Source organism: Calidris pugnax, unplaced genomic scaffold (assembly GCF_001431845.1).
Source record: "Calidris pugnax isolate Ruff unplaced genomic scaffold, ASM143184v1 scaffold219, whole genome shotgun sequence".
Taxonomy (NCBI): Eukaryota; Metazoa; Chordata; class Aves; order Charadriiformes; family Scolopacidae; genus Calidris; species Calidris pugnax.
The window spans coordinates 1,576,067-1,603,125 of NW_015094507.1; the positions used below are offsets into that span (position 1 = coordinate 1,576,067).

Consider the following 27,059-nt stretch of genomic DNA (forward strand, 5'->3'; position numbering starts at 1 on the left):
AGCTGTTTACCTGGAAAACATTACTTCAAGCTGATCTGAAGGTCGTAACGGGGTGAAGGCAAGAGGTAAAATTAGCAGCCAACTCTAAACGAAGATTATGGTGGGGTTTTTTTCCCCCTTAAGTCCTACAATGGCAAAGTTACAGTGACTTGTACCACCACCAGGACAACAAACCCACCTGTTAAAAACCTACACCTTTCTCCCAGTTGCTGGAACACAGGAAGAAATATATTTGGAACAAATACCAAAACCAAACAACAACAAAAAACACCCCTGATTTTTCACAGTATTGAAAGAGCTAATGAAGCTCGTTTGTGGAAAATAGATGAAGCGCCCACAGGGAGGAATCCGCTATTGAAAAAGTTGACTTGCAAACGTCGACTGAGCTGGATTTAGTCCTTTCCACACAAAAGCCACGGCAGGGGGAGCAAGCCAAAGGGGAGGAGTGGGGAACATGAATTATTACTGAGCAGAGGTAAAGCCTGAATTGCGTATTTTTTTTCCCAAGAATGCACAGCAATGGGATAAAAATTTGGGGTTTGGGGGCTTTTTCTTTTGCTATTAAAATCCTGTCTACCCATACCTAAGATGGCATCTTCTTGACCCAGCCACCCAGACTGTTGCACCCAGAGCCAAACTGCACATCCTGGTTCACTCCAAAGAAAACCAAAGCTGTTATCCTGCTGGGCCATGATCCTTGAGGAACACACACACACCAGCACCCACAACGTGCTGGGGTGAAGACGCTGGTTGAGCTCGTTTTAAAAGCCAGATAAATGGACTGTGATTAGTGGGTTGGCCAATAAACACCAAATCCACACAGCAAGGTGAGGAGGACAAAAATTCAGGTGGCAAGAGCTGCTTCAAACAAGTGCTTCTCTCTAAATGCCACCCGTTAACCGCTCCTCCAGTTCTTCTAGCAGTTGAAATGCAGGTGGTGCAGCACACAAGGTCACAATGCCAAGATTTTTCCTAAACACAGCATTATTAGGTGGCTTCTGGGCTTAGACAGGAATGTTGAAGTCAACAGAAGGTGAGGGGTCTTCCCACTGTAGAGTACTAAGCATAGAGCATGAACTAGAAAAGATTCCCCTCCAAGGATAAGGATTTGATTTTGAAAAGAAACTAAGATGGAGGGAGGGGAAGTCTTGGCTAGAGACTGGAGTAGGGCTGCTTTTCTCACTCCGTGACAGCGATCGATAGGGAAGGTGTTATTTTGCGGTGTCAGATTTCCTCAACGTAAGCAGCTCATGATACAGTTAGAGAAAAAACCAAAAAAAACCTGACAGAACTGTGATTTCCCAAAGGAAACAAAGCAAACATCATCTACTTCGAAAAAAATCTGATTTTATTTTTGTATTGAAAAGACCTGTCAATTTAAATAGCTGTTTATTTCCATTCATGGTCTCAACCAGTGTTGTGTGTTAACATAATTCATTACTGTATAAAAAGCCGTTTGTGTTACATCGGTTAACATCCTAGAACACTTGGAGGCAGGGGGGAAGGGAGGGGTTTGAAGCAGCTTAACATTAAAAATAGGATGTTCCCAAAAAACTTAACAACTGATGCGGCATCTTCTATTCTAATTTTATAGGAGCTGAAGCATATCGCAAATACAACTCAAGTTATTTGGTCTTTCCCCCCAAAAAAAAAAAAAACAAAACCACCCACCAAAAAAGAAAACCCAACCCACTTGAAAACCAGATTGCTTTCATGGCAATATCGAAGCTGTCAGCTGAGAGAACACACACACACACGCTCTGGTGTGTGCAAACACACGCGCGGTGAGCCACGCTGAGCACAACTGGAACACCCCAGTCAGTATTTGGATTACGCATGCGTTCTTCTGCATCCATGATTGCTGGAATTTAAAATGCTAGTTACCTTTCCTCTTTTATTTTTTTTTTTAAATATATACACGGTTTCCATGGAAACCCAAGCTTCTGCACAATCAACTGACATTTATTACTCATGGTGCTGTGAAGTTCTCTAGTGAAAGGGCCAAATTCCAAAAACCTTTACTCCAACGTGCACATACCTGACCAAGGCCAATGAATAAAGGGAGAAGACGGTTTAGAAAAGAGGTTGCAGGTTCAAGGGCTAGATTTGAAAAGAAAAAAAAACAACCCAAAAAATAATAAATCACATGACAGATTGTCATTTAAAAAAAAAAATATTTAAAAATCATTCTTTGGTTTATTTCCATGAGTCTCAATGCTGTCCGAAAAGCCCAGAGACAGTCCCATGAGAAACCCTAGCCCTAAAAGCAAGCTCACAGCAGTTTTAAAATCTTGTGTATTAAATGCTCCGAAGACTACAGGAATTCAGAGTACCCCTTACATTCACGTCTCCCCAAAAATGTAGTAACTGCTTAAGTGCATGCACTGAGGCACGACCGGCATGCCTGTAAATTCATATTTTTCAAGTTAAGAGTAAATATAGCTGCAAAAAACCCCACCCACCTATAATTAAACGGTCATTACTAGCAATACTATAGTGACTGTCTTGTTATTAAAGAAATGCAGACGTGGATTCTGCCTGTTTTGGCGCTCCCAGCCAAAAGGAAGCTGTCGGCTCCATTTAGAAAAGCAAAGCAAATTTTAAGAGTCCAAGGGAGTTGAATATTTCCGTGTTCCTGGGGTCAATTGTTACTGGAAAGATGCAGACAAATGGCAAGTACACGAAAGCATCTCTCGTACATTCCAGGGTTTGCAAGTCAAAAAACCAGAACTTCACTTCCTTACGCTTAAATGTTACGGTAGGCTCGGAAAACCAGGAAGAAGTGATAGAATATTTCCACGAAAAGCAAAGTAGAACTAAGTCTAACTGCCATTCGTACACAAGGAGGTTTGGTTTGTTTGTTTGTTTTTTTGCTATGCTTTATATAAGGCAGATTTTATTGCAAAGATAGTTACCAAGTCCGCTAGTAGGAAGAAAAATAGAGGCAACTATACTCTGAGAAGATGGCTGATAATTACTAGTGACAACTTCCATTTTTCAGAATAACTCAGCTTTAATGTACTTTCTGGAAACAGCATTTTAATCACTGGTTTTCACTTCCTTCCCCATCACACGTTAAGCATCAAAAAAATCAAGAGTGGACAAAATGAATTGTGGATATTTACCAACCAACAACATCTCAGATTCCAATGTTATTTTTAACTGGAACAAATATAGGTCATTCTTTATAACCTACTGCCAGTGGTTGTTTATAAATATCTGCTTGCTGCAATAAACACTGGTCACCAAAATATTCATTTGCAATAACTACTTGGCACTAGGTTAATATACTTGTAAAGTTTAATGGAAGTGCTTCTGATGTACATATAAGCACTTAAAACATCCAACTTTTAAAACTTGGTTGGGGGGGGGGGTTGAGTATCTATAGTTACAATTTTCACAAGCATTTCTGAAAGTATTCAATCTCTTCAGAAGTTTAGAGGCTCCTGTCTCAGCACATCTAAGTTTCTCCACAATTACAGAACGGCTAATTTAACATTCTCGCTCCCTATGCTGAGACAACACGGTACCAAAAATTGAGCTATAAAAAGAGGCATTTTTTTTTGGTCAGACTGACCCCCCAGCTGTCCCTTAACAAAAAAGCAACACAGCTCCAACCTGTCTCCTCCCTCCAGAAAAAAAAAAAAGACACCTAAGGCCACAATTTTACATTTGCCAGAGTATACCAGGTGTTTCTCCCTTTGTGGCAACTTCCAGAACTACTACCACCACCTTTAAGGATAAACCACCTCAGAAGCCAGTTCAGGCAGCAGCGCGGACGGAACCACGTTACATGGAAACAGCGTGTTAAAGCCATTCCAGCTAGTTCAACTAGTTTCTAAAAAAAAATAAAAATGTTTAATCGACATTTCCTAATTGCAGGAAAGAAAAAACCAAAATAAAATCTTAATGTAGAGAGAGGCAAAAAGATGCAAAGATAACCACCACGATGATCCAATAGCAAAAGCTTCTCTTTAAAAGTTGTTTTTGTTTTTTCTTATGCTAAAAAAAGGCACACAACCCATTGTGAACTAGAGACAAAAGCTAGCAGGACTATAGCAATAAACCCAGAAGAAAAAGCCTACCAGAATTACCCAATTGCCTACTGGGAAGGAACAATGAAGTAGACAGGCTGCTCTTGCTCTGTTTTGTTTGCAGGGAAGTGGTCAAATTTAATAGTCAAATTTAGCCACATTAAGAAACATTTAACAAAAGCTACCCCAAGAAACCAGAACAAAACCTGACCTTTGGGTCAAAAGGCCACAGACAGGCCCTTCCATAGCGTGTAGCTGAGTGAGTTCAGAGATTGGCAATGAAAGAAAAAAAAAAAACCAAAACAAAAACCCAAAACAAAAAGCTTTAGACATGTGATGGGAACAAGCTTTGGGATTTATCGAACAGTCACACCAAGCTTCTCCAGCACACGCACTCCCTTTTCTTGGTATTCTTGTCGGGTCATCCAGAAGTTGTCTTTGTCTTTCATGATGTCTGCTAGAACCGCGCCGCCCAAAAACACCATGTGCTTTCGACGAGGCGGATCTTCAATCCGGATCTTAAATTTCTAAGGAAAAGAAAAGACACCGTTAGCAGGATTCTTGAAATAAAGCCTTTCAAAATAAAACTCTGCTTTCCAGCAGAACAATGAAATGAAAACACTTTAGTGGGAAAAATGCAACCAAAATACCAAAATGCTGGCACAGGGACACTCTGCGTGAGCTTCCGCTTGCACCAACTCGAGTAAAATAACTACTTCGTGCTGTAAATTAGAGACAGCTATTGACGCTTCCCCCAAAATTATACATTCGGTGGATCCACAAAAAGCCCAGGAGCCAGAATGCAAAAATACGGTCTTAAATTTTGTATTTCATGAACATTCCAGGAGTGCAGTACTTCCTATGCTTCAATAGCTAAAATTATAAGACGTTATCGGATCATCAAATCACAAAATATTTTATAATTATACGAAGTTTTAGAAGGGCAGATGGAACAGATTTTAAATTTACACAACCTAACCCAGCTTAACTAATTAATATTCCCTTAAATTCTTCAGTGCTAAAGCCCTAACTTCAAGAGCAAAAATGAGTACAGCCAAAGCTATGCGTGAAATACTGTTTTTAACTTAAAGCATTCTGTACAATTGAGTCATTCAATATAGATGCAAAAGATCTTTAGAGAACGCTGTATTAAAACCCAGGGAAGTTAGTTACAAGGGAAATTTATTCCATTTGAAGGTGTGCTAGAACTCCAACCTCTTACTTTTGAGTATTTCACTTATGTTGTGAACCAAAACTTTCAAAAATAAAAATCAGATTAAAAGAAATCATTTTTGCTCAACGGTGACTTTCTCTAAGGCACAAAAAGCTCACTAGCTTCCTTAAACCTACATTATAAGTTGTGCCCTAGCGTTTAACAGCCCATTTTACGTTCAAACTACCGGGAGACTTCAGGAATCATGTGCTGTTAGCAGGGACTAGAAGGTGGCTTTATTGCAGATCTATTCACAACAAGCCACCCTACTCCAAAGGAACGGAGAAGCAGCGATTTTGCAAGTTGTTTCTGGCATTTCTGGCTACTTGGTTCCCTCTAGTGGGGACTCAGGATAAATCTCGGCCACGGACAAATATAAAGCCACCGCTCGCTACCTACCGAGAGTTTTTCCACGTCTCCTTTCAGAACTCGTTCCAGGTAGAGCTGTTTAAGTTCCCGCTCCAGTCGCGAAGGCAGCCCAGGGTACATGGTGGACCCTCCAGACAGCACGATGTGCTTATAGAATTCAGACCTGACCAAAAAGAAACAATAGACTTTCCAGGTTGGAGGCTGACCTGCTGGAGAGCTGCTCTGAGGAAAAAGACCTGTGGTCCTGGTGGACAACAGAATGCCCATCATCCAGCAATGGGCCCTTATGGCCAAGAAGGCCAATGGCATCCTGGGGGGCATCAGGAAGAGTGTGACTAGCAGGTTGAGGGAGGTCATCCTGCCCCTCTGCTCTGCCCTGGGGAGGCCCCATCTGGAGCACTGGGTCCAGTTCTGGGCTCCCCAGTTCAAGAAGGACAGGGAACTGCTGGAGAGGGGACAGCAGAGGGCTACAGAGATGATGAGGGGCCTGGAGCATCTCCCTTATGAGGAGAGGCTGAGGGACTTGGGTCTTTTTAGTCTGGAGAAGAGAAGGCTGAGGGGGGATCTGATCAATGCTTATAAATACTTCAAGGGAGGGTGTCAAGAGGATGGGGCTGGTGTTTTTTCAGGTGGGCCCAGGGACAGGACAAGAGGAAATGGGCACAAACTTGGAAGATAAGAAGTTCCACCTAAACCTGAGGAGGAACTTCCTTCCTGTGAGGGTGGCAGAGCCCTGGAAGAGGCTGCCCATGGAGGTGGTGGAGTCTCCCTCTCTGGAGACATTCCAAACCCATGTGGACATGTTCCTGTGCAACCTGCTCTGGGTGGACCTGCTTTGGCAGGGGGTTGGACTAGATGATTTCCAGAGGTCCCTCCCAACCCCGTATCATTCTGTGACAGTGTTGTATAGTATACTCTGTAGTACAAATAGGTACAGGAGACTAAATACTACTGCATGGCAGACTTGCTCATGCTTTTCCAGGTGTCTTTGATGGAAGTGCTAAAAAAAAAAATCACCCAAAACCCCAAGAAAACTGGATTTTAAGCATTCTGCTCTTACCTGGTATCAATGTCAGCGGCCTGGATGGTGTTAAACAGCAATTCAGCCACACCAACCCCCTCTACGTTGATTAAGTGAGGCTGGAAGAGAGCCTCCGGTGCCTCAAACCGTTCTCCACCAACTTTGATAATCCTGCCATCTGGGAGCTAGTAAAGAAAAAAAAAAAAAAAGAGCGTTTAGAAGACTACCTTTAGCCAGTTGGATACTAAACAAACCAAGAGGAAATGACCTACATTGTTCCCTAATGTTTTAAAACAGGAAATTGTTGGTCATTGTCACCGCTGCAAGAAGCCATTCAGTACTATTGAAGGAAGATATAAATTCGTTGACCGTTACGCAATTTACTTAGAGACATCAGAGACCAGATACATCAACACTGACGTACTGAGCACGTTTCCTCACAATACAGCTCCTAACATTGATTTAATAGATGATCTTACAGCCAGAATAATGCTTTCCTGCAAGATCTTTTCCTCCGTGTGCCATCAAAGGAAGTTTTCACTAAGAGCAAGTTTACCATTCTTATCACCAGGCATCAGTCACGTGTCAATGCTAGAGGGATGCAGCTGAAACAGCCACACGCTGGAGTAAGTCCACTTTCTCTGTACGTTCTCGTAATTTAATATTCAAATTCTACTATTCAAGGATCTACATTGACAAAAATGACTAATGGTAAATCAGGAGCTGGGGGGAGAACGAGCTACTGCCAAGAGAAATGTAAAAGGAATCAAAGCGAAATCCTACCTGAATTTAAACTTAGGAAGTTTAGAACAAGAAAAGCTCTTTAGCCACCCACCGTGTAGGATTCGACTAGTACTGTGGTCTCTAGTGCCAGTTTCTGCTCCTGCTCGATGTTGTACCCCACGTAACACAGTTTTTCCTTGATCATGCGAACCGTCTCGAAGTCAGCAGAGTGGTTGAAAGCATACCCTCGCAGCAGGAGGAGCTGGAGATGACACATGGTGTTAGCAACACACGAGAGAACACCCAGGACCTCTTTATCAGTAGAGGAGGACGCTCAAACACTTATCTTGGAAAGTTTGTCTCCCTTTTTTAACTGCAAATTTAGTGTTAAGTCAAAGCTGTCCCCAGTGTATCCGTTATTACCAGGGAAGCAGAAGAGCAGCAGCATTGCTCCACCTTGGAAATTTTCTTCTTCTTCACCACAGTTTTCAGTATAATCGTTACAAAGACAAGTGAAAGATAACCAAAAGAATTCTTATATATAGGACTTCGCTTCAGAACACTCTGCCATTCCAGTTTAACCACCAGATTCGTCAATCGAGACTGTTGCTTCTATTGTTTTAAAAAGTGTAAGTTCTCTAATCTTATTTAATAATCATTGAAGAATTACTATTTTCCACACTGTAAGAAAAAGTCTTTCTGAAAATAGATGAGTAGAACTGATAAAATACAATTTTGTTCTCATTTTACATATCAAGAAGGCCAACTACAGAGTTTTTCCTCCCCAAATATGGAATAGAATCCCTTCCTACAAGATTGCCACTAAGAAAATGTGAAGTCTCTAAGTAATATCAATAATATTACATGCGATTTAGATGAGAAAACGTAGTAAGGATGGACTTAAGCAATACAGAGAATACAATACAGAGTTCTTTATGTAATTACCATATAAATAATAAAGGAAAAACATACAGTGGTTTCTTGCTATCGAGGGATTTTAACTTGAACCAACGTACCACAGATTTCAGCTCAACCTTAAAGATTCTTCCCAGCTTACCTTAATGAGGTACCTAGTGATATCCCTCCCAGCGATATCTAACCGTCTGGTGAGATGAGGGAGAGAGAAACCTTCATAAACTGGGCAAATGTGAGTTACACCATCTCCAGAGTCCACAACAACACCAGTCAACAGACCTAAAAGAATGACGGGGTGAGGAAATAAAGTACAACTTTTATTAGCACCATAAAGAGAACAGAATAGTAGAGCGTTTAAGATTTTTTTAAGGTTTTTTTCCATTGTAATCTTAATACCACCTCTGTTCCCCCAGTCATCACTTTGGGAAAAGAAGTCACAATTTAAAATTCAATTGTTTCCATTCAGATGGATTTTAAACTTAAGGTTTTCATAGTAACAGATGCTTTCCTATACTTTTTTAAAAAGTATTACCTCTGCCTTTTCCTAGATGCTTAAAAATCTACTGTTCGCCATTTTACCTGGTGCTTTGACATATTAAATTGCACTCTAATTAATGAGAATATCTAACATCATTAAACACTCGCTGGGGCACAAGTTCCTCCTCACATCGAGCTGCTGATGTGCAACCTTATATTAATTTCTCAAATATGAAGACACCTAGATGTACTCAGGCCACAAGTTCACCTAGTTTCAATTGTTAGGACTTTTTGATTTTGGCTAGTATTCAAAAAACAAAACAATGCTTTCTTAAGGTAGAGAATATTTGGACTATACAGAAGACATCTGATTTTTTTTCCCCCCACAGAAATAGCATTAGATCCACTTTCATAGACTGAAGAAATTAACTCAGGTGAATAAAGCTTACCGCAGAACCATTACATTGTAAGGTATGCAAAACTGACATATCATAAGCATGTGAAAAAAGAAGCTTCTATACTTCACTAACAAAATAACTAAAAAGCAAAATTAATGGTGAAAATTGATTAGAAAACAGTTTTACAGTTTCTCCCAAAGCTACCTAAAGCAAGAAAATATATTTTAAGGGGAGACCTTAAAATGAAGAAGGAACATTTAATGTGGAATGGCAAGGTGCATTGATTTGGCTACTGTAATTTGCTCAAGCTTTGTCAAGAGAAGGGAAACAAACTGGTCATCTGCCTCCAACGCACCGAAGAAGGTTCAGTTGTGGGGCCAGATCTTCAGATTTATTAGTGGGGTAATGGCTCATACAAACACAACTCTTGCAATCGGACACACGCAGCAAGGAAAGAAACAAGGGACTACACCAAAACTCCAGAAGGCTGCTGTGAGGAATTCCTAGAGAACTTCCCAATTAGAACTAGGTTTTGATATAAAACCCCCCTTTGCCTTTAAAAGGCACACAAGCGCGGGGAATTTCACATAAAAGCAACAATTAGGCTTAAGATAGTTTTAACAGCGGGGGGGGGGGGGGGGGGGGGGGGTTAGGAGCCGTGGGGAGACAAGGAAAATATTTGTGTAAGAAAACTACACTTTAAAAGACAGTTTAAAACTGGGATTAATAAGTCTGCTTTTATGGAAGCATTTCTACATGTTGTAAAACATTTTTAAAAACATTGTAAAAACTACAGAGTTTCACGTTAAATATGGCTGATTTTCTTTATAGAGCTGACCTGCTTCCGGGGGGGGGGGGGGGGGGGGGGGGAAGTAATAGCACGGAATGCAGCAAACAAAATTAATATCCAAGTCTGCAAATATAATGTTGATTCAACTCTGTTTAATGCCTTGCATGACGGGACCAGCTCGCCAGCACCCCAGCACTTCTGCTCGAGCCACTGGTAAACAGATGTAAGGAGTCGTGTTATTAGAACTGATGTGCTGGAGTAACTTCTTAAAATCCTAGATGGATTGCAGCTAATGGTAGAATTTCTCTCGAATTCAGTGAATCCAGGATTTTCTCATCAGGCTGAGGATTCTAGTTTAGCTACAGTGAAAGAATCAACTATTTTTTTTTTTTTAAATAGTGCAAAAGTCACCTAGTCGTCTTCTTGAAATTCACTTATAGTAATAAATTTTTGCTTTATCAGAAAAATCAAAAGCATGTCATTAAGACTTGAGGCCAAAGACTAAATGACCACACCCTGAAACAACGACAGTTGTGATAAACCAGGTTTGTGTTTACGAGCGTGTCTCCACAGTTGGTTCCTAAAAATAACACCGACAGTGGTACGTATCAGTCCTTCCTCAAAACAAAAAGCAAGCCCTAAGTCAGAGCTGAGCTCACAACAGCCTTGGATTAAGACCCGTTAATACCATTTTGGACTTTGGTTCAGCAACACATTTCTGAACTAAACAGATGTGATCTTTGCCTACCTTGAGCATACAAAGTAAGAACGGCCTGAATGGCTACATACACCCCAGAAAACTGGTACGTCTCAAACATCACCTGTAAGAGGAAGGCAAGAATTAACATCCGAACCAGGCCAAATACTTCAAAGACATTTCAGAGATGTTTGAAAACTGGATTTCTAGAATTCTGTCTTTTTGCTAATCCAAAACACCTTCCAACAAATTTCATTGCACAGATTCCACACAAACATTAGAAACCTACTTCAGTAGCACATTCAGTTCCATCCCTTACCTGTTAGCACAGGATGTGCCAGAGGAAACATTCCACATCCGTTAAGCAACGATAGCAAATACTTCCAAGAAACCCCCCCCCACCAATTTCTGCAGCTTCACTAAACCCTTTTCCAAAGTGCTTAACGAGTGGGAGGCAGTACTTGTAGACCAGCCAAGTACTTCATTACCGAAGCGTGACTTGGGAATGAAGTGTTTGTTAAAGGTGTATGCTCTAGAACTAAGGAGGTTCAGGGTGGTTTGTTTGTGGGGTGTTTTTTTTTTTATTATTATTATTCATATCAACCCCTACAGGCTTTGTCCAACCGCAGACAAGTCAAGACCAAACAGGCTCCTACGCGTACGGGTCTAGAATCAGGCCAGTGCCACAGGTTGTTCTCTGCCTCTGGGCCACCTTCTTCCCAACACAACCAACGACAAACTTGTAGAACTCATGCAAAAATTGAATTTTTCAATTGAAATAGCTCAGGTAGGGCTTATTGTTACTTTTCTGTTAGTACCTACAGAAACCCACAGGTTTGTACAACTCTAACACAGAAAATAACTGCCTGTCTTGTAGATTAGGTTCCCCTGACCACTGAACTACTTTCAGTGAAGAAACAGTCTCCAAGATTAAAGGATGTGGAGCTTAGAAGATGTTGGCATCTTTATAAACACAAAAGAAGGCCAAGTAAATAAATCCTACTGTACAGCAGTTTTCCCCTCAAAATGCTTTTCCAGGGAAAAACGGATGAACTCTGATTATTCCAGCACAAAGAGAAGTTGTGCTGTTGCTATCCTGCAGCCTCCTGGGCGCTTCTGCAACTTCTAGGATTAGAAACCCATTAAATCTTAAGTGCCACCACAGCTCAAGTTAAAGGTTTCTAAATATTTTTTTTAAAAAAAAAAGCTGACGCCTAAAAATCTTAAAATTTTGAGCTATTTAGAGACCCCCCCCTGTTATAACTGTGATTTTAAACAGCTGGCCCATATCAGAAAACCTGATCCATGAGTGACAGAGACATTACAAGGCTGGCTAGTAACTTCCCTACTGGCCACAATTCCGCACGTACGCAATACGTTCAGAAACAAGAAGCAGAATTGTCTGCCAGAAAAGGAAGAGCTGAAAGGGCAGCAACTCAAACAGATATCCCATTTGGGTAGTCGTTGCCTAAAATCAGTCTTTCAAACAACCTGAGTGCTGACAAAATGAAACACTGATTTAAGAAAAATCTAAGTTATCCTCTTCGTACAACAAAATGAATATTCAAATGGCATTAGTTACTGTCTTCACACGTTGTGCTAAGCCCTAGAAGCTACAACAAAACCCTTTCAGAACCTATTTGCAGGCTTTTGGGGGGCTGTTATTCTTTCTTTCAAGACTTCTGGGTCTGTTCTATTTGACGTGAGAAATGTCTTGACTCAGGACCTACGTGTTAACAAATTTTAAGATGCAAACACTGAGCAGGATTGTGCTCCTGAAAAAGATTCTTCTTCTTGTGACAGCAGCTTTTGGATTACCTACAGAGTGACGGTCCAATTTGGCACAGAAAAGAAGAACTAAAAATCGGGGGGGGGGGGGGGGGGGGGAAAAAAAAAAAAAAAAAAAAAAAAAAAAAGGGGGGGGGGGAGAGGGAAGAGAAAAGTCAAAGCACCATGTATTCACATATTCATATATCAGACTTCAGGAAGAATCAAAACATAGTGTAACGCTGGTTAATCTCTTAATTGCAAGAGGCCTTTATCCATGGCTGTTAAATAATACGATCCAAGTTGCCTCTCTAGATTAAGTGTATAAAGTCACCGTGCAACTAAAATAGCAAGTCAGGTTGGGATTGAGAGAAGTGACTGTGCCAGAGTATCTTCACAGCTACATGATGTGCCATCACAGTCTGGCTGCTCCCGGGGAGTATTACAGAATGAGAAGGCAGCAGGTAACTAGAGACAAACAAACAGCACTCACTCACGCTGAGGAGCAAGCAGCATCTTGTACGTGCTAGGAAAGTAACGGCACTTTTTAAATATATATATATATATTACACTATAGCTGTGGTGTGAACACTTGCTGCTGAGTTTGGTGGAGTGATGGGGTGAGGAGAGAGAATTACTTCCCAAGTAGAATGAAGTACAGCATGTATAATTATCTATCATCTTGATATGGTCCAGATGACTAAGCTTTTCTTTTCAAATGCTGCTGCGCTTTATCACAAAACGCAAAGACATTATTACATTTACTGCAGGCTTTAGGAAAACTCTTAGTTTAGTGCTTCATACTGGGCTAGCCTCCCTGAAAAGGAGTCATCCATGGCAAAAATGGAAAGAATATAAATACATTGTAGCTAAAAACTAAATATTGGTAGTCTTCCTAGCACTGTGCTCCATTCAAAAAGTTAATAGAAACAATGAGCTTCTCTAACTCAAATTTGAATTTAGAAAAATGGATTCTAGGTCTCCCTAATCCTCTGGATTATAATTCAGTATCCACAATCTCTGGAGTGGTTTTAAAAAAAAAACAAACCACACAAATGGAGCAATACAAATATTTTATCAGACTTCAGAAGCCATGCAAGACTTCTCAATTTATGGTATAAAATTACTCAGTCCCAGAATAACTAAAACCCAGCCTTTTGTGTTTAGCAGGAAGACAGAAACAAGAGCGCTATTGTAGGCAGCTGAAAAGCCAAGAAGAAGCCCAAAGAGGAGAAATTCAACCATTCCTGCTCCATGGAGGCCACCCGGAATAATCTGCTGTGTCTGTCACACCGCAGCCCGCTGACACAGGACAGACGGTATCACTAATCTTGCATCACACAATGCTTTGGTAATAGCTCCCTAATGCCCACAATTGCTAAGAAATGCTGAATTTAGATTGTACAGTTTGATTTTTTTTCACCTTTTTTCCAAATTTTGCTATACTTCGCTTGCTCCCAAGTTGCCCAAAGAAAAGATTAGTGCAAATATATTCACTGCCCACGCTGCAGAAAGCACTACTGTGGCTGTGACAACAGAAGGATTTTAAAGGAAAGGGAATTTAAAGGTAAATTCTTGTTAGACTAGGCAACAAATTTGGGAAAAAAAAAAAATATACAAACCTTTCATATTCAAAGTTCTGATAAATGGGTCAGGCTTCAGACTTAGAACCCATTTTTCCTGCCCTATCAGCTCCTCTAGCACCACATTTATTTTAATTACATTTTGGTTACACTGAACACTTACATTAATGGAAAATATCTATGATGGTTGAGAAAAACACAAAACAACAAACGTAATAAAACAGAAAAGTATTCTTGTCAAACATAACTGCTCTTCAAAATCAAGTCTTTGTCACATGGTACTAGAGCTAAACAATATCCATCTGACAACCTGCATCATTGCAAAGTTCAGATGGAGTTTAGGTTGCTGAGGGCAGCACCGGGAGATCGGGGATCCAAGAACCAGGCTTTCCTTCTTAGAAGGCTTTAATTGATAATCCCTAGCATTAATCAAAGATTAGCGAATTGGTTGTCATCACACCTTTGTCTCAGCTCCCTCCAACAACACTGCTCCATCTGGCCTCAATCTCCTCTGAAGCATTACTGGCTTACAGAAGTCCAAGTCATTTAAAGTAATTAACACTCATCCAATAGCTACTCATCAATACATCTTGGATATGTGAAGTATTTCCAATTGTGTGTCTCAGTGGTGATAGGGCTTGAGACAAGAAGCCTGCTCATAGCTTTTGAATAAAGTCTCAGCTTGTTTGAATTTAACCAGACTTGCCGTCACGACTAAGGCTGAGGATGAGTTTTGGTTAGAAAACAGGAGAACTGCTTTGCCTCAGACAGTTACCAAGGTGTTCCAAGAAGTTAAAATCTCTTAGCGATGCTTCAATGACAGTATATATCAGTTTCTACTAGACAGACATACCTCCACGATCTTCTCCCTATTTTTAGTTGGATTCATGGGAGGTTCCGTGAGCAGTATTTTACAATTTTTTGTGTCAATATTAAGTTTTTCTGGTCCAAACGTGTAATCCCAGAGGTGCTTCATATCATCCCAGTTCCGAACTATGCCATTCTCCATGGGATAATTAACTTCCAGCATCGAGCGGAGTTCACTTGCTTCGTCGCCAACCATGAGATCCTGTCAAATTTTAATACAGAAACATGTCAGTGCTTGCAACGTTTTCCAAACACCAAAATCCTCAAGAATGAGAGTGAACGGCTCCAGCCCGTGTCCAACTGTGTTCTTAAACAATGCCCACGTTTTAGAATCATTTTCAGGTACTTCGGAGAAAAGTAGAATATATTTTTGTGCAGTATTTAAATTTCGTTGTTACCCATCCCAAACATTTTCCAAAATAAACTTTGTTAATTCCATTCTCCAATTAACCTTCAACAAACCAATAAACCCTGCTACAGTTAGATACCACAAAAACCTTTATTAAGTACAGATGTTTCTCCACTGACACCTCCAAAAGTCTTTTAATCAGATACTAATTTCAAAAGGCCAAGATACAAAATAGCACGTAAGGGTTGTAGGTGAGATTGGCAGAATATTTTTCCATGCATGTCGCAAATTTCGGTGCACAATACCAAAAAAGGAGTAATGAGTGGTGAATAAGCATATCAAACAGTAGCAAAAGTAAGAGATTAGAAATTCCACACTAGACATTAAAAGAAACAATGGTTTACATGTTGCCTGTGTCAATAGGCTGTGAAGAGACATACCTAAATATAAAATATACTCTCCTCTGTTCCATGCCGAAAGTCCCAAGCCCAGTAATGCATTCTTTACACAAATACAACGAACTAATGCATAGTCATTTCACACTCATTAAGCAATCTGTTTCTTAAAGTTAGTTATGCAAACATTGCACATTCAAATTAGCAGCGTCGTTATGTTCTCCTTTCCCACGTATTTCCCAGAGGAAGCGCGCACCGTAACATCTCCTCTTTGCTCACTGTTATAGCCCGTACTTTTCTAAGGAAACCTTAACTGACTTGCTCATATTTAGCCTGTAAAGAGCATATTCCTAGGTACCAGTAGCACTGTTTCCCTCCTAGTGTTATTTCATTGCAAAAAAACCTCCAGCTCCTTCATACAAAAGCATGCCACTGCCGGCTGCCGTTGCTGTGGCACAGAAAACTTGGAGGTGAGGGTTACTCAACCTTCTGCTTCAACGCCAGGGAGAGAAGATGCACAACAAAAAAAAAAATCCAGCATCGTAACTACCCTTTTTTGAGAAGTAACCTGAACAGTTACCGTTGACCATAAAAAAAAGGAAGTTAAAGGAAAATAATTTCAACCAAACCATTCCTGCTCCTCCCCCTCTCCCTGACAAGGCCTTTTATTTGTTCTCCCTTCCACAGCAGATCACACCTCACTTCTCTGCTGTACAGAAGACAGAAGTCAAGACTTTTAATGTTTTAAATGTACTCTAGTGAAATGGTTCTGTGGAAATTCCACCCTGCAGCCACGTTGCTCCTGAGAACTTAAGGCCACAGGAGCTCCATCAGTCAGCGGAATCGGAAGCCTTTATTCTGCTCCAGTTGCTCTTGGAGGATCTGTGCTGCCCCACAGGACACAGCCCAGGGAAAGCCACTATCTGAACGCGCAACGAAAGTTGCACAAAACTTTCACATCCTTTTAAAACCAAGTTAAAGGGCAGAACCATCCTCCTCAAGAAGGCCCTAACAAACATGTGCGCTTGCCAGGCGAAGAGGAAGGAGAACAGCACAACTGAATTTGCAGAGAGGAACCCGTACCGTGACGTTCAATCTTTCCACCACACTGGAACTCAGTAATATATCTCTAATTGAAAGCTGAAAGTTTGTCAAGCTCTTGGTTTGTAGCGTTAAATTGAGCAATTTCTACTGTTCACGTTGGTCTCTAAGAGTTATTCTTACATCTTGCAAACCTACAGGTTACGGAGCATTGAGAAGTGACACATAAAAATTCTCATGAATTAGTTGCTAGTAAACCAAAGCAACGAACAACGCCCGAAATAAGTATGTATTCAAGTGTAAGATGTAGAGCAAGACAAAACAATGAGCAGCATCAAAAAATAACATAACAGCTACTAGGTCCCATCAAGCAAAAATGGTAAACAAACAGCACGGGGGCACCTCACTTACCATCTTTTTGTTATTCTACTTCAACAGGTGAAGAAAGGTGAAGAAAGAAGGTAGAAGCAAGAAAGTCAGAAAAGGCCTAAATGAAATTCTCAAATTATTTTAAGTACACAGTAGAAATAGGCTGAAAAGAGACGCAGGTACAGCAGGAAATGATCTGAGCTAGATCAGTCAGGGCCAAACTAACATTCTCAGCATCTCAGATCAAAATGCCTCTTTAAAGAAAGCCATTGCTATGTGTCAGCAGCGTGTCATGTTTAAGCATCTTACGTTGCAAACATGATCAGTACATCTGCCTATTGCTCATAAACAGGATTCTGTGCATCAATATTCTCTAACATTGGAGTTTTGGTCTGAGCAAGGAGTTTATCCGACCTAAACAAGACTCTGCACAAGGCATTTGACCCCAACTAACTCTGACAAATGCTAAATCTAATTTTCCTTTAAGAATTCTGCTTTAAATAGGCAAGAACTGAAAACTATAAAAGCACTCACCTATAAGCAGGCTAATCTGTTCATATATCATGGAAAAAATACCCAAAAAAGACTCAAATAAGAGATATTTACTTAAATTATGGCACCTACTCTCAGAAATAAGCAATCAGGAAGTGCAGTAGTAAAAGCAGTGTCTCAAAAGCAAGCTATGGGGGTAGAAAGATATGATACTTTAAGCAGCTGGGAAGCACTATGAGAAATTTGAAGTATATGTATACAAACTCTGACCAAAATTATACTAAAGCCATTTTCATGATTACTGAGATTTTTTCCTCCTTTGATTAAATTTACTTTGAGTCACCTCAACTGTCAAAACCCAGCAGAATAACTATCAGCACCATTAAGGCAAATCTACTTATTCTGCAAATTGCTTCTCCAAACCTGCCTCAAAGTTTGGTAATTTAGTAAAAGATAAGGGCAGCATTTTCCAATTTTAGAGCTTCAAGGTTGCAATTTTAAGCAAAATAATCCCAATAATTACTGAATTTTTGTGTTTATGTCCTGAACTGGGGACTGAGTAGGAGAAAAAGCTACATTCCTGCTGCTGGCTGAAATGAGAATCCAGAAGGAAAACATGGACAAAGCAACTTGGAATTGATAACTCAATAGATGGATGATAACCACCTTTCAACAGCTTCCACATTCTTTTCACAGAGTTTCTGTATTCACAGAAATAACAGCTTTTTTGAATAGTTTTGAAAAAAGTTAAACTGATAATCTTCTTGTCAGCTACCTTCACTCAAGTTTTAAGGTTAACCCGTAAGAACTTGCAGTGAATGGCCAGAATTAAATTTTGGCATAGAACCCAGCTGCTAAAATACAATTTTTCAAGAAATCTGCAAGAATCTCACAAAGAAAAAACGGCCCTCACATGTAGCAAGTCTCCCTACTGTAATATCCTACTGGGATACCCAAAGTATCCGTGTCAGGGATTTTCTCTCTTGATACAGTTTCCGTAAGAAAGTGACAAGCTATTATAGGCAGATGATGTAAAACTTCTAGGGAGAATCTAGATGCAGTTTATCCTCTCTCAAGCAGAAGATGGGCAATGCACACAAAATTATAGTTTACTGGTTCTTTTTGCACTGATCTCATAGCAACTACTCACTTTCACCTCCTATATCTTCCCCATTCAACGCTGCCATCTGCAATATTAACCTGAGATATCAGATAATCAGAGGATACTCCAACTGGCAGGACAGGCTGGATCAGATCAGCTGGAGAGAAAACATGACTTCAACAATGAGATTTCATGCAAGAGAGCTGGTGGGGTTGTTGTTTTGTTGTTTGTTTGTTTTTGTTTTGTTTTTTTTTACTTAAGACTTGTAAATAACTGCATAACTTTCATAAAACTCTACGAGGATGTCTTTAAAGAAATTGTCACATTAAGTTCAAGAAGGTACCTGAAGAAAAACCTCTCCCCCTGTCTTGCAAGGAAGATGTTTTCCCTTTCCTTCCAAAAACTCTTATCTACTGTGAAAGGGAAAGATCTCCATCCTCACAACCAAATTGTCCCAGCTGACACAAGGTAAGCAGTACTGTAATATTAAAAAAAAAACAAACAGCCAAGCAAACCAGAAACAAAGAGCATTTTGGACAGGCCTGATGTCTTTCATCCTCTTGACTTCCTAGTGCGGTCTTCTGCTGATACTACTAACTTTTTACAGGCAGCAGCAGAAAGCAGAGAACTGAAGTTCTCCTTTTCGCCCACAGGGTTCTGAAAACAAGGAACAAGACTGGGCACATTAATTTTTTGGTTTTTTCTTTTTACTAAGCTGCTGCCCAGAAGCGACACAGAAAGCAAAACTGAAAGCCTCTACATATGTGGTTCTAACTTGACCTCCACTGGCCAAAGCGAGGGCTTCTGTAGTTCTGTGTCGCCTCCTGCTTCTCCCTCAAGTTCCTCCTTCTGCCCTGCTCTCAAATTGGAGTTCACAGTTGTCTAGTAAGGCAGTCAAAAACTTGACCAGATAACAAAAAAAAAAAAAAAAAAAAAAAAAAAAAAATCACTCTTTTTCAGCTGGATGGGCTCACTAAAGTGGCTGACCACCTGACTGCACAAGCAGTATGAGCAGCACAAGGTGAGAATGTGTGGCTGGCAGCAAGAAGGTAGAATGGGACCACAGCAGGGCCAAGACATTGACTGAAGCCTGTAGTGCAGAAGCAATTACTAACATTTGAAGTGTTACTCTAATTACAAAATAAGTGAGAAATGATAGCTCCCCAGACTTCAGAAAAAGATGCTCAAACAGTGGTGTTGTGCCCCCCCATCCTTCTAAGCTTGGAACAACATCCCAAGATGAAGTAGCCCGAACACAGCCTCTCCATCTCAAACTGGTGTGGAGTACCTACGCCTATCACCAGCAAAAAGAAAAGAAAACAAAACCAATAGAAACAATGAAATGCAAACACAACTGAGGTTAAACATCTCACACAAGATCACAGATGATCAACCGTTGAGTAGAAAGCAAACAGTTATACAAAGACCTGGAAGCTCCGGCAGTCCTTCAGCATTGTCTCACAATCCCCCGGTACAGCTCGGTGACAAACATCAACCACCTCCATCTGATTTCTGCCGTCGAAGCACCACATTATTTACACATTTACAACCCCTTTTTGCCCAGAACCACTTGAGCCCTACCTGCTGCCTCCTCAGTTGTACTATCTGAAGGCCTCCAGGGCTTCAGATTACCCTCTTAATAACTCTGTGGTTTGTGACAGGCTAAAAAGCAATACAGAAATGAATCAAGAGACACTCAAACAGCATAAAGGGGAATTAAGGAAAAAGTGTTTCCAAACATTACATAAGTCAAAAGCTGTCCTAAATATTTTGATCTGTCAGAAAGGAATAATAATGAAAAAAAATTTACCTTGATTTCAATGTTTCCCACTTTAGCAGTTGATCTTATGATGGGTCTTCCAACCAAAGCTGGAAAAATGTGCTCTGGAAAATTTGAGCCTGCATAACCACATTTCACAAACTGAAAAGAAATAAATAATTTTATTAGAATACACATCACTTTTGATTACTAATAGAAACCTGCTTTGGGGTAAAAAACTAAAATCCCAAATTTAAGATCCCGTGTCCCACTGGAAAGCAATTGGAGTTATACTTTCATATCAATGTTACACATTTCAGATGATGCATACATCTATAAAACTGAATTAAAGTATCTTCCTGAATTTTCTGTGAATCAGACTGCCAGATTTTTTGAGAAACAGTATTAAAATAACTAAGTACTTTGAGAGTCCAGTGCTTGAATTTGGATTCCTGCCACTCTATAAATCTGAAGCCCATCATTCTGAAATGGGCCACCTTATAATGAGTACGCAAGGCAACCAAATTAAATTGCCTCTCCAATTAGAGCACACAGTGGCATAACAAATTGCATATCAGAAAAAAAAAACCTCAAAACCTTGTGAATTCAGGTGTTATGCTGCTATAAAAAGCGTTTAACAGTGAACTAGCAGATAGTCTGTGCAATTCAGATGGATTTCTCAAAGTTTCATAATTTTCAGGGTTTCTTTTAAGGAGAAAGATATGAGTTCACTGCAAGCACTTCTAAAACCAACAGCACAACCAAAACCTCAGCTGGTGCTAGTCCACACTGAACAGGATACTCTGAAAGAGTATTTGTTACCAAAATATGTGTGAAAGGAAGCTTTGTATCACTGGGTGCCAAGACAGTATATACACTAAGAAAACAGTGAAGATTAACTGAGTGTAAAAAAAAAAAAAACAACAACAAAAACAGTCACTGGAGGATGCGGAGTTGTAAAACAAGTAACTTCTTGCTGGCACATTTAAAGTTCAATTTTAGCTCATGGGGATCAGCAAATTATGTTCTTTGACTACCCTACTCATGTAGACTTCCCTACGGTTGGAGGGAACCTCAGGATCTCCCTTGGCCAACGCTGGGCTCAAAGTAGTCAACACTGAATTCAGGTTGCTCTGGGCTTGCACCAGCTGCGTGATGGAAGCCTCCAAGGGCAGACAATTCACAGCCTCCTCGGGACCCTGTTCCAGAGCTTAATTCTCCATTTCAGGGTGTTATTAAAAGCCACCTGCTAACATTTCCAAAACGTTCACTGAGGGTTTTTTTTGGAGCAAGGTCTGAAGACTGCCAGTGAAACAATTATCACAGCAAAGAGTACAGCTAATTGCAGCTGAGGGGAATTCTGCCATTACACTAACGGGAACATGAAAAGTCACCTTCTGTTGCTCTAAATTCTTCGCCTTACTGCAGTGAAAAGGGCACGTTTTAGAAAGAAATTTATAAAGCCACTTATGGAAAGAGCCAAGAGATATTTTAATTAAAATTGGGCTAATATAGGGGGGGATCTGGGAGTTTTTTGGGTTTTTTTTGCTTTTTGTGATCTTAATGTCTTTCTCCCCATTCAGTGTTTGCTGTCTCCAAAGGCAGAGCTTGGAATACCTGAGGAATGACACTGTGTATACAACTCATTTCTCTGAGGAGGCAAGTACTTACCAACTCTTTTGCTTATATAAAGGCCAGAAGTATCTAGGAGTTACATAGACCTCATTTGTGTATTCAAGAATGCAGCGCTGCTATGAGAAAGCAAAGCGTAGCCACAAACATTTTTTTTGGGTCACACCACGTAAATGCACCAGAAGTCTTTACTGGAAGTTTTCTACCAGAGGAAAAATGTATGAGCCATTTTGAAGGACTGAGCTGAGTCCAAACAACGGTGTTCAATTTAAAATAAATAAATAAATAAAAATAAGCTCCCTTTCAGACTCGCCAAATTATCGCACTCAGGGCAAATCACTACAATATTTGGGTTTGCTTGTTATAAATTTCATTGTGCAGGACCTGGGCAAGCTAGAAGGAAATTCTACAAACCAGCCCATACAATCCCATCCTCCAGCTTAAGGTTTTATAAATTGTTTCTGAGTACAACCATAGACACCTCCAGGGAGCCCATACACCTTTACAATCTTCTTTTTGCTTACAGCTTTTCCTCCTTTTCTTTCCCCCTGTCATCACCAACTGTGTTGGTCAACAGAAGTGACAGGACCAGTAACATCTACATGATGCATCTTGACAACTCAAGGTAGTGGAGCACCCCTCAGGAAGCTCTGCTACCCACCCACCAGCTACTGCACAAAATCACTAAGTGCCTCTTAGCAAACCTTAAAAATACCTCTCAAAATCACACAAAACTACGCTGACCTCGAAAATCTCAACCTACAAAAATACTCTTCTAAATTCTCCCTATTTGAACTGCAACAGTACCTTCCAGCCCTTTAAAGCCTTGACACACCTTCCCAGGCAGTTAACGATGTTGGCAATTAATAAATCCTAGATTTTAAAAGCAGACTGTCATTTCTCCAACCAGCCTACAACAAAATCAAAACCAGGTTGTATCCATGTGAACTACAATAGGCAAGATTGATCTTGGACATTCAGGGTCTTTTTCAGAGCACCTGAAAAATGACATCTTAACCAAGTTTGGTAAACTGAACAGGAGGTAGATGGGGCAACATTTTAACTCTCTCTCTTCCCTGTCAAATTTGAAATTTACCCCCCTGCAGGCTACATGAACATTTGGTGAAGATGAGGACAAGTCAGCCTTGCACACCAGCTTTCCCAGCAATGAAAGCAGCCCCACTGAAGTATTCTCTGTGATGCTACTGAATATTCAGCTGGTTCAGTAGGTTCATGATGACGTAGTGTTGAAAATTATGGCTGGAGAACCAGGTTTGGTAGAGCTACCAACAGATAAAGGCACCTAAGAAACACAAATGTATCCAGAGAATAATTCTTGAACAGTTTTTGGTTTTTGAAGGGGTACAAGAAACATAAGATACTTCTCCTTTCCTCACAGAAGATCCTCCAAGATCTTCAGTTAAACGTTACGAACTGCAGCAGCTTGGAATACAATCAGCTTCTCTTTTCCGGTGCCAGACGTTAAATACTCACTGTTCTTCCCACTCTCAACTTGAAACCTTCGAATAAAATTTAAGTATAGCACCCTCGTTTCTGTTCCATCCCTTATGGGGCACATCCCTTGGACCAATTATCAAATAACTTCAATCCAATGCTCAGTACACACTGCATCTTGAACAATAACACCAACCCTCAACGAATTCACATGTCTTTGTAAGGAAGCCAAGAGTTCATCATCACTCATTTCTGCGAGCCCTTGATATACATTCGGAATGTTTTAAGAATAGCTGCTCGGCTTGCCCGTGTGCAAGACCACGCGTGTAAGAAGCTTTACCATATATAGTTTCTTCTCCATTTCACTGTGGTTTATACCGACTCTTTCACTTCCTACTGAGTCATCGAACAGTAAGACCGTGTGTGTTTAAGTGTTCTTTCAAACCAGAAGAATGAGGAAGCTCGCACACAGGTCACGTGACCAGTCTTAAAGCAAATACTTCTTACCAGGTCTCTCTGCCCCATTCCTTCCCTTGATGCAACTCCCAAACAAAAATCCTAAACACTATTAGAGCAATTTTACCAATTAACTTACCTAACGTTTGTCCTAGGCCAATAAGAACATCCACCTCTAACGCTTCAGACCTGTAAGATGCCATTGCCTCTCTCTGCTACACTACAGTGTTGCAAGAACTTCCCTTCTAGTCACCTCTTCCTCACAGATCCGTCGCAGCCACATACATCAGAAGTCCTATTGCAGCATTAACGAGGACCGCAAATGTCAAAGGCAAAGGTGAAATTTCAAAAAGGCTAAAGTTAAAATTGCACCTGATTTTTCTACAGCTATTCTGCATTTTTGTGTAGTATTTCTGGCACCTGGCAAGAGATTTGTCTTCAATCCAGGTTTTAAGTACGACATCCCACAGTGTATCAGACATCATTCTGATATAAAGCAGCTCTTCTTTGTCATATAGAAAAAATATTATAAAAATACTGGTTTGACAATATAGGACTACTCGATAATCTCAACACACAGTTGAGGCTCAACAGCTTTACTAAATGGCGTTTTCTTCAAGGTCTATTATCCCAATTCTACTTCAATGACCCCAATTCAACCTAAATATTTCAAGTTTACAGATTTTAACTGAGAATTCTTGATACTTCAGCTCTCCTGCACAATGAACTCTGTGGCCAGGGCACCTCCACTTGCACGTTGTTCTGCTCAGAGCTCGAACACAACCCAAAGCAGAAGTGACACAGGCCCCTCCTCTCGGCACCACAATGGCACTATAAAGGCACCTTCCACTGTTATAGCTATTTATATCCTGCTGGTACAATTCCCAGAGGAAAAAAAAAATAAATAAAAAAAAGGATCACTCCAAGACATCTCTTGATTAAAAGTACACACAGATACGTTACACTGTACAAAATCTGTGTTGCAAACGCAGCTTGGGAAATTGGGTGAAAATGATGGCTTTTACCCCATGCCTCACACCTTACCGAGCGCAGGCACGGCACAACACTGCTGTCACTGCTGATATGTTAAACCTTTTCCAACCCAATGATTTATAGCTACATAAAGGAGCACACTAAAAGATGAAGTTCTAAAATTTTTTTGGAATATGGGCCTGACAATACGAGCTTTAAACAATGAAAAAACAAAAACCCAACAAAAAAAGCTTCCACGTCGCTTTGTGAGAAGAAAATGGTAAATGCTTTCTTTTTTTCTTTCCTTTTTCTAAATGACAGTGTAAAAAGTGCCCAAAAGCTTCAGGCTCCAGTCCTATTAATGATATTTTTTTTTGCTATAGGAGGAAAAAGGAGAAGACATTAGAGCTGTCAAACCCCAGAACTGTCAAGTAGGATGTCCTTCCTGAACCGTTCTAATCATTTCACATGCTAATTGGAAAACCCTCTAATTCAGGATGCTGAATCTCTAACAATGACCTTTGTCTCAACTATTCCCTCTTGGGGTTTTAAAAAAACAATAACTCTTTTATTGCTAGTGTTTATATATATATATATATAAAAATGACTTCCTTTTTTTTCCTGCCATTCAAGAGATCTTTATATATTGTTAGCTGTGTTAACTCTCCACGTAAGATTTCTTCACTGGGGGAAACCCTAGATTTCTGAACAAAATTCCCGAAGGGAAATACCCACCTATAGCATCTTTTTTTTTTTTTTTTTTTTTTTTAAAAGCCCAGAACTGTCAAGTAGGATGTCCTTCCTGAACCGTTCTAATCATTTCACATGCTAATTGGAAAACCCTCTAATTCAGGATGCTGAATCTCTAACAATGACCTTTGTCTCAACTATTCCCTCTTGGGGTTTTAAAAAAACAATAACTCTTTTATTGCTAGTGTTTATATATATATATATATAAAAATGACTTCCTTTTTTTTCCTGCCATTCAAGAGATCTTTATATATTGTTAGCTGTGTTAACTCTCCACGTAAGATTTCTTCACTGGGGGAAACCCTAGATTTCTGAACAAAATTCCCGAAGGGAAATACCCACCTATAGCATCTTTTTTTTTTTTTTTTTTGCTTTAAAATGGTATCTTTCTGACTTCCTGTCGAGGCGCCTCGAAGCCTGCGCAGGGCTGACAAAAGGGTGAATGTCTAGGGGGTGCCTGTACGCTCCCGGAGAGGAGAAAAGGGGAAAGGATGGGGAGGAAAACCTTTGGGGCTCTCTTAAATTAAAACAAAAAATGCCAATTTTGAGCACGTTGCGGATGGGGAACGTATTCATGAATGGACGGATGACGCTCGGTTTTGACCAAAATAAATAATAATCATCCTAAAAGTAATAAGCGTGCATACAGAGACGCATCCCTGATGGCTCAAAGCGTTAAGGGGTTCATTCAGGATATTTTTAAAAATGGTATTTGTGGTTAAGTGCACAGGTTAGGTAGAGAAATCAGATATTGACGGGAAAACAGGAAAACGCCGGGGAAGGAAGGGGGTGGGCCGCACCACCGCAGACCCCCGAGGGTAGATTTCCCTCGGAAATGAGGGAAGAACCGGCAAAAAAACCCGCTGGGATCGTTTTTTTTGTTTTTTTTTTCCTCTGCCCTCAGCTCCCCCCCCCCGCCTCCCCGGGCTCCATTCATTCCGCAGGCCCGCAAGCCTCGCCACGGCGGGGCCGGGGCCGGCGGAGGGCGGCGAGGCCCCTCGGGAGGCGGCGAAGGAAGGGGTGTTTGGGGAAGGGAACGGGAAAGGCGGAGGGGTCCGGTAGCGGCGGCAGGCCGGGTGCGGCCCGCGGGTGTGCCGGCAGGAAGCCGGGCCTTGTGTGTGTGTGTGTGTGAGGGGGTGGGAAGGGGGGGGGGCGCAGCGGCTCCGCTTCCCCTTCCCTGTCGGTAGGGCGGTTCCCGGTGCCAACTCACCCCGGTGCCGTTGTCGCACACCACCACCTTCCTGCCCAGCGTGTCCATCCTCACACACACCGGTCGTCGCCGCCGTCGCCTCCTCCGCCTCCTCCTCAACCTCCGCCGGACCGACCGACCGTCGCCCCCCCCCTCCTCCTCTTCTCCTCCTCTCCGCCCTACGCTCCGCACGCGCCCGCCGGAAGCCGTCAACCCCCCGCCGCCGCCCAATCAGCGCGGCGAC

General features: G+C 41.0%; 1 protein-coding gene across 2 annotated transcripts; it reads right to left on the reverse strand.

Annotated features, from left to right (window-relative positions):
• Window positions 1–1,327: 1,327 nt before the first annotated feature.
• On the reverse strand, window positions 1,328–26,994 carry ACTR2 (ARP2 actin-related protein 2 homolog (yeast)). 2 transcript variants are annotated; one of them, XM_014964604.1, is made up of 10 exons: window positions 26,837–26,994; window positions 20,413–20,523; window positions 17,051–17,065; window positions 14,841–15,056; window positions 10,689–10,761; window positions 8,418–8,554; window positions 7,473–7,622; window positions 6,677–6,822; window positions 5,647–5,779; window positions 1,328–4,561 (listed from the first exon to the last, which is right to left on the reverse strand). In XM_014964604.1, exons 1-10 carry the CDS (start codon window positions 26,882–26,884, stop codon window positions 4,391–4,393), a joined length of 1,200 nt encoding a protein of 399 aa, XP_014820090.1. In that variant the 5' UTR covers window positions 26,885–26,994; the 3' UTR covers window positions 1,328–4,390. The 2 variants fall into 2 exon arrangements, with proteins under 2 accessions (XP_014820090.1, XP_014820092.1); XM_014964606.1 differs by lacking the exon at window positions 17,051–17,065.
• Window positions 26,995–27,059: the final 65 nt, after the last annotated feature.

What these genes read in the sequence shown, in the direction of transcription:
- ACTR2 (XM_014964604.1), bottom strand. Translation starts at nt 26,884, where the DNA reads ATGGACACGCTGGGCAGGAAGGTGGTGGTGTGCGACAACGGCACCGGG. An exon ending in TGTGCGACAACGGCACCGGG is followed by an intron (nt 20,524 to 26,836) that starts GTGAGTTGGCAC and finishes ATTTCTTTTCAG; the next exon opens with TTTGTGAAATGTGGTTATGC. An exon ending in ATAGGGAGAAGATCGTGGAG is followed by an intron (nt 10,762 to 14,840) that starts GTATGTCTGTCT and finishes TTCCTCTTACAG; the next exon opens with GTGATGTTTGAGACGTACCA.